Source organism: Excalfactoria chinensis, chromosome 14, assembly GCF_039878825.1.
Source record: "Excalfactoria chinensis isolate bCotChi1 chromosome 14, bCotChi1.hap2, whole genome shotgun sequence".
Taxonomy (NCBI): Eukaryota; Metazoa; Chordata; class Aves; order Galliformes; family Phasianidae; genus Excalfactoria; species Excalfactoria chinensis.
In genome coordinates, this window is record NC_092838.1 from 2290440 (window position 1) to 2301381 (window position 10942).

Sequence of the window (10942 nt, forward strand, 5' to 3'; positions counted from 1 at the left end):
CTGTTTCTAAAAGATGTTTATTTTCCTTAAGAGTAAAAAACAGGTCATTGCATTCAGAGCGTCAATAAAGATACAACGATTGTTTTGGAAGTACTCTGCGCCCTGCTCGTGCCCTCTGTTCCTCCTGTGGGTGGATGGCCAAGGGTCCCTTTGTCCCCAAGTGCCACCCGGACCGTCATTGTGAGCTTGGGGACACAGCCATGCGGTTGAAGTACGGGGAGGTATTGAGAATGGAGGGTGCATTTGGGGGTCCCTCTTGCAGCCAATGTCTCCATCCCTGCCACCTTTGTCCCCTTCCCCATCCTGTGCAGCCTCAGGGTGAAGGCAGAACCCATCGGTTATGTTCTGTGCCCCCCTCCACGTGTCAGACCCCTTGCCCCCAGTCCAGCACACGACAGTATAAATAATTGGCTTTAATTCACTGTACAAAACTCTGCAACTATGAAAATACCGTTTAAAAAGGCAGGGGAGGGGAGGGGGGTAAGGGTGAGGTGGGGCACAGCGGGGAGCTATGTACAAATAGGGGCGCAGCAAAGGGATGGGGGCACCCACCGATCATCCACCTCCCAGTCCAGAGCCACCCCTTCTCCCAAAGCACGTGGGGTTGGGGCTGCAGGGGGGCACAGCTCCTAATATGGGAATGGGCAGTGCTAGGGGAGGGCAGGAGGGGCCCCTCTTTCCTACCACGGACACCATACGGTGCCATCTTAGCTGCCACCGCGGGGCAAACCCACCTGCCCTCCCCTAATGGGGACAGTGCTGAGGTGTCCCTCCCCCCACCTGCCGTGGGACTCACGGGGAGGGGCAGGGACACGCAGCAGACTGGGGTGAGGACGGCCCCAGCCTTGCGCTGAGGTTTTGCAGGGGGACGGCGGGCACTGGGAGGAGGCAGCTCAGTGCCGTGCAATACTGTGACAGTGTCACTAGAGGTCCCCACGTCCCGTCACCCAACTGCGCCGGGTACAAGGACAGAAGCCACCGGGGTGCCCCACGCCGGGATGTACCCCCAACACCCACAGCGGATGGTGACACGGCACCCTGACACCATCCCATAGGGAGGGGGACACCGAGGCACGCACGTCCGCACCACCCGTATGGCACGGAGCGGGGAGGGGGGGACAGGTGGTACGTGCCCACATCCCCCCTCTAGCCCGAGGTGACGGTGGTGCCGCTGCCCAGTTTGATGATCATCTGCTGGCAGTCGTGCAGCGTCCTCCTGTCCCCCAGCTTCTCCAGCGTGCGGGCGGCCTCAGCCAGCATCCCCACGCGCTGCCCCGGGGCCGAGAGGAAGCTGGGGGGCAGGTAGCAGCAGGCCAGCAGCAGCGCCTCGGCGTGCTCCCGCGGCGTGGGGTGGCTCTCCGGCTCTCCGGCTGCGGGGACAGAGAGAGGGGACGGGCACTGAGCACTGCCCTTGTGCTGTGCCAGATGTGGCACTCGGGGACACAGCGGGCACGGTGGCGATGGGTTGGTTAGCAGTTGGATTTGATGATCGTAGGTCTTTTTCAACCTAAGTGATCCTGTGGGTCTATTTTCCCACCCCAGAATGGATCCCTCACCAAAACTACCTCCCACCACCCCCCAGCCCTGTGGGGGTGTCCCTGTCCCCATCACCCACCTGCCTTGCTGCCCTGCACCCCTCTCCTCCGCAGGCTGCGGTCCAGCAGCTGGTGGGTGCGCGTGGGGCTGGCGCGGGCCATCAGCCGGGCAGTGGCTTCGTGCAGGAACACCTGGAAAGGGAAGTATAGGATGGGATGGGATGGGATGGGATAAGGAAGGCAGGTTGGAGTGCACTGTGCATGGGTTGGAGGGGGGCTCACCCTGCGCATGGCGGGCCGAAGGGTCTGTGCCAGACGCCGCAGGCTGCTGAGGTCCTGCTGGAAGCCACGGAGCTCCAGGGCAGATGCCTGGTAGGTGCCACGCAGCTGCTGGCTGGCACTCATCTGCTGCTGCCACAGGTTGGTGCGAGTGACCAGGAGCAGGTCGCACAGTAGAAGCTGCACCGCCTGTGGGAAAGGGGGAAAATATGGGGGAGTGGGTGAGCAGAGGGTGCACAGACGAACAGGGTGCACCTCCAGGGCCCTCTCGGGCAGGCAGGCGCTGTGCGGGACCCCCGCCGGGCTGCATGGCAGGGGCATTGCACTCCCAGTCTGACACATGCAATGCAACTACAATGCACCCCCGCGAGGGCCAGGGACGCCTCCTTCGAGGGCCGGGTGCTCCCCCGAGCTGGGCTGCATGTCGTCCCCTCCCTGGCCTCACCTTGTCGATGGTGCACTTGGGGGGGCTGCAGAACTCCAGGCTCTCCCGCAGGCAGCTGCTGGCCTTCTCACAGTGGCTCAGGCTGGCCTGGCTGCCGTCCTGCTTGCTCAACATGGCCCGGACCGCCTTGAAGGAGTGCAGTGCAGCACGGGGAAGGGGCTTCCTGCACAAGGACAGCGGGTTGCGTAAGTCACCCCAAAAAGGGACAGACACGAGGAGCTGTCACCCACCCAGCCCCACTGCCCCAGCACTCACTCAGAGCTCTGCAGTGCCCGGGGCATGGCTTCCACCAGCGGGTAGAGCCGCTCAGCCCCCTCCTCATCGTCCTTCAGCCAGTGAATGATGGTACCGATGAGGGATGCCCACCACTTGGACACAGGGTCGGTGCCTGCGGGGTGAGAGGGACAGAAGCACGGAACCATAGGGGTTGGTTGGAAGGGACTTCTGAATATCATTCAACCCAACAGGATGGATCCTCCTTGGGGGAAGACCTTGTGGTTTGGGATGTTGGCCTCACCTGTCACTGCTGCTAGGCCGGAGCTGATGGAGGGCGTAGGGCCAGGCATGCTGCTGCCGTGGGAGCAGCCATTGAGCAGCTGCAGGTACTCCAACGCATCCGAAAAGCGCCTTCTGGCAGAAGGGACGTGAGTGGGGCCATCTGCACCACAAGCAGTGGGAGGGAGCAGCCCCCAGTACCCACCCCACACTCACCCCTCTCCCTGGGTAGCAGGACGGCCGGGTTCAGGCATGGCCACGCAGTACAGCGCTTTCTCCAGGAGGTGCTCACGGAAGAGCTGGGTCACCTGCGCCAACGGGTCCACTGCAGCACAGAGCAGCCGTCAGCACCCACCCCACCATCAGCCACAAAGGGGGGCTCTGGGGCTCTGGGGGGTACCTGGGTCACCGGCGGAGCTGTAGATGGTCTCCCTCAGGACACCCTTGACGGCCCAGTCCCCGTCCACAAAGAAGCGGTGACCCAAGGGGTGGCAGAGCCACTGCATGGCAGGGGGCACAGCCCCACCATGGGACAGGGCCACGCGGCGGGCACTGCAGAGGAAGGGGCGCTGCAGGGAAAGCGAGGGTCAGTGGGACCTGGGAGGGCGGGGGAAGGTGCAGTGTTGGGCTACAGGGATGGGGCTGAGGACACTGATCCCATGGAGACTGAGAGGGGCAGGATATTGGGCCGCTGGAGGGAGATATGCCACCAAGGTGGGGGTAAGAGGCCATGATATAGGGCTCCAAGGTGGGCATGGAGGATGTGGCACCAGGCTCTGCAAAGAGGACACCAGGAGGGGGACAGAGGGGACACTGAGGGGGGACAGACTCACAGCCAGGAAGTGGAAGCAGCGGTGCAGGCTGGCCTTGATGCGCAGCGCGGCCGCCACGTAGATCTCAGCCAGAGCAGCCACCGAGACGGCGTCACCGGCGCACTCGGCGAGGTTGACAGCACTGAGTGCCAGGTTGATGGCCAGCAGGTGCCCCCCGGCCTGCTTCCCTGCGGGGACACGGGGCAGTGCAGGCGTCAGCAGAGTCCCCCGCTCATCCCTATGGATGCTGAGGGGCACGGGACCTACCAGCCAGGTGCAGCTGGTGCAGGCGATGGTAAGCCATGGCTGCATTGCGGGCGCTCTGTCGGACGTGGGCGCGGGGCGGGGGGTTTGGACGCAGCCCCCCAGCACGGGCAGCCAACCAGCGTCCCACCCAGAGGCGCTGGAGCAGGTGTCGGAGCAGGGTCCACAGCAGGCTGCAGGCCAGGTCCCCGTGGGAGGCGGGCAGGGGGCGGCCCAGCGCCCCCAGTGCTGTGCGAAGGTGTTGGGCGCCCTGTGCAAAGTCCCCCTGCGATAACAGAGTCATCAGTGGGAGGAGCCGTGGGGAAGGGGCGGGGCTGGGGGCGTGGTCAAGTGTGGGTGTGGTCAATGGGGTTATTTGCATGGGTGTGGTCTGTGGGCGTGGTCAGGTTGTGTGGCCAATGAGGGGGCAGTGTGATGTGTGGGGGCGTGGTCAATATGAGGGGTGGGGCTCGGTGTAGTGGAAAGTGAATGGGGTGATGGAGGAGGGGCGGGGCCTGTGGGCGGGGCTACAACTGCTGTGGGGTCAGAGCCAGGCGGGGTCATCTGAGACAGGGCAGGTTCAGGTCGGGTGGGCGCAGCTACCCCAATAGGAAGGGGTGGGGGTCTGGGAAGAGGCTGGGGGCGGTCAGTGAGCAGATCACAGAGCAAATAGGTAACCCGTAAACAAGGCGGCGCTCACCCGGTCCAGGTCCAGGTCTGCCTGCCGGCGGTGGCGCCAGAAGAGGACAGAGGATTCGGAGTGCGGAGGGGTGACGGGCTCCCCGTAGACAAAGAGCCGCACCACCGCTCCCAGCACCAGGGCCACGTTCAGCCCCCAGAACACCAAGGTGGGCCACAGCCACTGCGACCATCCCCACGGCTCCTCTGTGTGCAGGGACGGGGGGTCAGCACCACCCCAACATCCTCCACCCCAACATCCTCCACCCCAACATCCTCCACCCCAACGGCCTTCACCCCGTGCCCACCTCAACAGTCCCACCTTGATGGGCTCCACCCCAACTGCCTCAGCCCACACAGCCCGTATCACACACACACCCCAACATCCTTCCCCCACCGTAGTCTTCATCCCAATAACCTCCAGCCCATGCTCAACCCAATGGGATCCACACAAATAGCCTTTAGGCCACACCTTCCCCAACAGCCTCCACCCTACAACTATCCCCAAAGCCTCCAACCCAATGGCTTTTACTCCTCCACAACCTCATCTCCCCCCATGGCCTCCATTGTAATGTCATGCAACCTGTTCCAGCCTCAAAGGACTCCACCCCATGCCGGCGCTTACCTGCAATACCAGACTCAGCCATGATGCTTCTTCCAGGCCCAGCAGTACCCAGGCTCCCAGATGGTGCTGGAGCACTGGAGCCACGGAGCAGGGAGGCCAAGGGGTTAAAAGAGAGGCAGAGGAAGACGAAGGCACAGAGGGCCATTCGGGAGCGGTCCAGCATGCCCTGGCTGCCAGGTGAGGGCGGTGGGTGCTCCTGCTTCACCTGTGGGGGAAAGCTGCCATGAGCCGTAGGCACAGACATAGGGTCACAGACATGAGTACGTGGACATGAAGCATGGTGATGGGGCAGAAGCATGAGATACAGGGCATGGAGTACAGAGTATGAGTCTGGGTTCCAGGACATGGACTGAATGTGGGGTATAAGGCATGGATATATGGCACAGAGTATGGACATGGCATTCAGGTCATGGATATGGGTGCAGGTATTAAAATGGACATGGGATACAGGGCATGGGTATGAGTGGCAGTGCAAGTATGGACATGAGTATGGGACTGAGGGCATGGGTATGAAAGCATGGACAGGACATGGAGTATACAGGGCATGGGGTACAGGACAGCGCATGGCACACACACACATGGACTGGCATGGGGATGGATATGGGCACTGGGTTACAAGTATGAACAGGACATGAGCATGGGATATGGTGATAAGGCACAAACATGGGGCGCAGGCCATGGGGTGCAGTGCAAGGACACTGCATCACCGATGTCCTGTGCACCCGTCCCTCCCATCCTGAGTTGGGTGAGGAGCAACCTAAGGGATCTCTTTCTCCCACACTTGTGCTACTGGCCCTCCCAGCACACCCCCACACCTTGCCATGGTTGCAGAGGGGGCTGTCGGGCTCCGAGTCACTGCTGCTGCTGCTGCTGCCCCCGCTGAGCGAGAGCGGGCTGCCGCGGGATGGGGAGCCCACATCTGAGGGTGGTGGGGTCAGCATCTCCATCACCTCTGCCTTCGCCACCTCCATGGGTGCCTCCGCCTTGGGGCCGGCACTGCAGGAGGCCACCAGGTCCTTGAGGGACTCTGTGGGAAGCAGCACAGAGTTTAGAGACGGGGTCGACCAGCCCAAAAGCTGCCCTCGCTGTTCCAGCATGGCACTCACTGCTCTTCTGCACGGCCATCTTCAGGCTGAGGTTCTCCTGCTTCAGCTTCTGGTTGCTCTGCTGCAGGAAGCGGATGTACTCGATGGCCTTCCTCAGGATCGCCGACTTGTTGAGCTGTGAGGGGCACAGGATGGCTCAGCCCCACTCACTGCCTCTTCCCTGCCCTCCCCAACCCCAGCACAGCCCCCACCTTGGCCTCGGTGCCCACCACCAGGTCCTTCAGCTCCACGATCTTGTCGTTGATGGATGAGCGGTAGCGCTTCTCGATGGCGTTGTGCGCCGTCCGCTTCTCCCCTTTGCTCTGCAGCAGCGCTGCCTTCCCGCTGGGTGCCAGACGGTTGATGGGCAGCTTCTCGGCGTCCACCACCAGCGGCACCGTGGCCAGGATGGTACCCCCACTCACCAGAGCCTACGGGATGGAGGGGTCACCAAGCATCCCCACTCCAACCCACGGTCATGGCATAAAGCCCATTTGTATGGGAGCCACCAGGGTGAGTGTGGCTCCATCACTTACCGGCACCTGCAGTGGGGCCGCAGTGCTGCTGGTGGTCAAAGAGGTGATGGTGGAGGTCTTGGCACTGCCTGCATCTGTCTTGACAGCTGTCAGCAGCAGAGAGTCCGCCTTGATGAAGTGGGGCTGCAGCAGCACCTGGATGGCCAAGGAGGGGGGTTCATAGGGCTGCAGTGCAACCAAATGGCTCTCATAACCACCCCCCCCCCAGTCCTGGGCTTACCGGCACCGGCTGGATTTGGGGTGACACGGGCTGGGTGGTGGCAGCGGGGCTGGGTGCCAGGAGCTGCTGCGGTGCCACACTCTGCACCGGGCCAGGCAGTGCCACAGGTTGGGCTGGCTGTGGGGTGGGCAGGGGGCTCTGCGCAGCCCCCCCAGGCTGCACAGCTGAGTATGGAGCAGAGAACAGCGTTACGGGACCCTCAAACCAACCCCCCAACCCACAACTCATACATTCCCAATCCACCCCAAATCCTCACCGGGGAAGCTGTGCTGGTTCTGGAAGCCCACCATGGGCTGGGGGCTGAACTGCCCAGGGGATGTGGGGACGAAGCTGGGGGTCAGCATCACGCCGGGCTGGGGCTGGCTGCTGGGCATGGCCACAGGTTCCTCCTTCACCCCCGGTGCTGTTGTGGGGCCGGGGGCTGGCAGGAGTGGAGCGGGGGACTGTGAGGTGAAGGTTGACAGCACGGGGGGAGCTGGGAATACATTGCTGGTAGGGGGTGGCTTGCTGGGCCCTGGGAATACATTGCTGGTGGGGGCTGGGGGGAGCCCCGAGGACACGGTGCTGTCAGGGGTCGTGAATGGCGCATCGAACAGCCCTGAGAAATCACTGTCCGGTGTGTTGATCAGCTGCAGCATGTCTGAAATAAAACAGCCCCCCCCCAAACTGGTCAGTAGCAGCCCCAAACCTCATGGGGAGCTTCGAAGCCATGGGGGTCTCCAGCCCCACACTGCTCGACCCTGCCCAGAGATGTGGGAGCCCAGAGGAGCACCATGCCCTGATCCTCAGGGGTTGCCAACCCCAGGGGGGCAAAATGGGCCAGCTCATTCATTACAAACTAGACACCAAAACCCTGACAGCCCCCAAAAAGCCCCTGTATCGAGGGCTGAGGAGCTGGGGCTGGGACAGGGAGGTGGCACATCCATGGTGCATCAAACCCCTCCAACCCCAGCACCATGCGCTGTCCCACTCACCCCCAGGTGGGCAGCAGGGCACAGAGGGTTAACCAGCACCAAGCCTGGGGGTCTGCCCTGCACCCCGGAGCACTGGGGACATCCCCACTGACACACCCCGACACATCGGGCTGTTCTGAGAAGCCCCCATAGAGCGACCCTCACTTGGGCAGCATCCGAACACACCTGGTACCCAGAGATGCCACTGCCGGAGTGACCCACGAGCGCCCCCAGACCCTCAGATGTGCACCCCGAAGCGACCCAAGGTGCTCCCCATACATCCGGGAGAGCACGGGGAGCAGCAGGGTACCTTCCAGCAGGGTGGGCACAGTGAGATCCCCGTGGCGGCGGCTCAGCGTGCGCTGAAGGCAGCGGGCTATTTTCAAACCATGTTCCTCTCCTCCTCCCCACGCTCCCTCCCCGCTGCCGCCCGCGCCAGGCCTGGAGCAGAGCCGGCCATGGGGTGATGTGACTCCGCCAATCGCTGCCTGCGCGCCCGCCGGCCGCCCCCAGGCAGCCCCAAGGTGAGCGCAGCGCAGCGCAGCGGGTCACTCGCGGGCACCCAGCCGAGGGTTACTCCAGGTCAGGCAGCATTAACTCCTTCACTGCGTGTCCCGACATCCCGCACAGACGCCAGCACCCCTCTGTGTATGGAGGGGGGGCCCAGCCCGGGATACCACCAGCCCCACTGGGTGTTTGAGCACCTCCAGCCCTGGGATGCCGCCCCCGCCGCATTGCTCTGTGGGACAGAGCACCTGCATCAATGGGGACCTTTGCCATGGTGTCAGTGGGACCCAACCATGTCATGAGTGAGGGTACAGGGACACGGGGACAGTGGTAAATCCACGGTGGGTCAGGGCACTGCAGGGCACAGATGGTCATGGTACAAAACCCCTTTGGTTTCCCATCAGTCTCACCCCGTGCATGGCCCCACAGGGCCCCCCGAGCCCCTTACACCCTGCAGGTGGGGCATAAACGCATGGGGATGGGGACACACGGAGACCTTGGGATCACGCTTAGTGTGGAAGGGCACATCTAAGTGCTATCCCTGTAAATAGCAGCAGCACACCCAGCAGCTCTCTTTATACGGTCTCCATACGGAGTACAAGGTGTCCAGAGGGACATCCGCACCCCACTTGCCCATCCCTCCGCTCCCTGCAGCTCATGGGCAAAGAGAGGCCAACGTGGGCTCAGCCCTGGTTTGTGTCCAAGGAGGGCAGAGGGGACGCCAGCGCGGCTCCGGGACGCAACACCTCGCAGGCAAAGTCCTCCCGTGCACCGACTGCAACAGGACGCGCCGCTTCCCCTCCAACGTGCCAACGAGTTAAAGTTCACCCCGCGGCGCGGTTGGGTTCAGCTCCAGCCTCGGCTGTCAGAGGAGAAGGGGATCCCAGCACCGACCCCACGAAGAGTCCACGAGCCCCGCGGGACGTTCGGCTGCTCTGCCAGCCCCGCCCCGCTGCGTGCTCCACCGGCTCTGCCGGTCTGTGCCGGGCCGCCTCAGGGCCCCGACGCGCACCGAGCCCGGGCGGAGCGGCACCGCGTGTTCAGTGGTGCAGGCTGGATGCGTGCCTGCTGCTGGGGTGGGCTGGGAGCTGCGGAGAGGGTCGTTGGTGGCATGATTGAGGCCCACTGGCACCAGAAAGAGCGTCTCATTGGCACCAGGGAGCGGGTCCCTCTCGGTGGTATGACTGGGTCCCACTGGCACCGGGAATCGGGTCCCCATTGGTGACATGTCTGGGTCCTGTTGGCACCGGGGATCGGGTCTGCCCTGGAGACATAATTGTGCCCCATTGGTGGCACGATGGGGTCCCGACTGGTGGCACGGTTGTGTCCATCTGGCACATCTCCATCCCGCCGAGCCCCCCAGGAAGCAGCCGTAGCTCCGAGCGGCCCCGAGAGCCCCACGTTGGCCGGGAGCTGCGGGGCAGGTGGGGACCGCGGGCTCCAGAGCCGGGGATGCCCCGCGGAGCCCCGCGCCCGGTGCCGCCCCACCCCCACCCGCACCCGACGGCGCGGGGGAAGCCAGGAGGAACGACCGAGAGTAACCCCGGCGGTGACGTCACGGCGGGGCGGAGCTGGCGGCGACACAAGGCTGAGCGCTGGGGGAGGGGAATCGGCCCGGGACCGAACCCGACGGCACCCGGCGTGCGACCCCCGCCCGTGCTTACAGCGCCCCAGCAGCCCGTCACCCCCCGCGCCACGCCAAGCGCTGAAGCTTCCCCCGACTGCGCCACGGTTTTACCGAGCGCGCACCGAGCGCGGCCCCCCCCCCCCCCCACTGGACCGGTTCTGCTCCGGGTGCGCTCCGTCCGACCGTGCCCCTCCGCTCGGTCCATCGCTCCGACCGCGCACGGCCGGTCCGGTAACTGCAGCCCCGCTATACCGCACCGACCGCCGGCACCGCGCCGAGCCGACACCCCGCGAGCACGCACGATTTCCCCGAGCAGCACCGACCCCGCCGCCCCGACCCGCTGCTCCTTCCCTCCCCGTCCCGGTCCCGGTCCCGTCCGCACCGTCGATGTCGCTGAGCAGCGCCGTGTCGATGTCGCTCGCCGCGCGGAGCTCCAGGGCCAACCCCTCCAGGGCGGCATCGTCGAAGCATGGAGCGCTCATCGCGGCGGCTCTCACGGGCAGCGGAGCCTTTAGGACCGGGGGGGCCGCCCGAGCGGGATCGGTCGCCGCATAATCCGGCGGAGGGACGGGGATGCGCGGCCGCACCGTGCCCCAACCTGCTGCCGGGCGGGGGGGGCCCTGAGAGCGGCCGCCCCTCGTCCCGCCCCCCCACCGGGGTCCCCGCCCCCCCCCGGTAACACCGGGACCCGCTGCGGGAGCGCGCACGGACGGGAGCGGGGGAGAGCAGCGCTGCGGGGTGGGTGCGGGGTGCGGTGCCCCTCCGACGTGCTCCGGAACTGCGGGGAGGGGATGCGGGGTTGGGGAGCTGCAGGTTGGGGGTGAGTGAGGTTTGAGGGTGTTGCAGTTTTAGGGCTCCTTCTGGGTTCATCCTCACCCGCCTTTTGTTTCAGCCCCGGGAAC

The 10942-nt window shown here is 64.6% G+C and overlaps 1 protein-coding gene across 2 annotated transcripts; it reads right to left on the reverse strand.

The window, feature by feature from the left end:
• Nucleotides 1–398: 398 nt before the first annotated feature.
• Nucleotides 399–10679, reverse strand: SREBF1 (sterol regulatory element binding transcription factor 1). 2 transcript variants are annotated; one of them, XM_072348979.1, is made up of 19 exons: nucleotides 10423–10679; nucleotides 7210–7593; nucleotides 6954–7117; nucleotides 6734–6868; nucleotides 6410–6628; nucleotides 6219–6333; nucleotides 5928–6139; nucleotides 5113–5317; nucleotides 4510–4694; nucleotides 3834–4095; nucleotides 3588–3754; nucleotides 3155–3323; nucleotides 2971–3079; nucleotides 2777–2886; nucleotides 2515–2647; nucleotides 2260–2422; nucleotides 1818–2003; nucleotides 1616–1727; nucleotides 399–1370 (listed from the first exon to the last, which is right to left on the reverse strand). In XM_072348979.1, exons 1-19 carry the CDS (start codon nucleotides 10520–10522, stop codon nucleotides 1147–1149), a joined length of 3354 nt encoding a protein of 1117 aa, XP_072205080.1. In that variant the 5' UTR covers nucleotides 10523–10679; the 3' UTR covers nucleotides 399–1146. The 2 variants fall into 2 exon arrangements, with proteins under 2 accessions (XP_072205080.1, XP_072205079.1); XM_072348978.1 differs by having other exon boundaries at nucleotides 2777–2889.
• Between the last annotated feature and the right edge of the window lie 263 nt (nucleotides 10680–10942).

Coding starts and splice junctions, on each gene's coding strand:
- SREBF1 (XM_072348978.1), bottom strand. CDS start 10,522: ATGAGCGCTCCATGCTTCGACGATGCCGCCCTGGAGGGGTTGGCCCTG. Junction 4,695..5,112: donor GGCTGAGTCTGGTATTGCAG/GTAAGCGCCGGC, acceptor CCCTGCACACAG/AGGAGCCGTGGGGATGGTCG. Junction 1,728..1,817: donor TTCGGCCCGCCATGCGCAGG/GTGAGCCCCCCT, acceptor TTCCCTTTCCAG/GTGTTCCTGCACGAAGCCAC.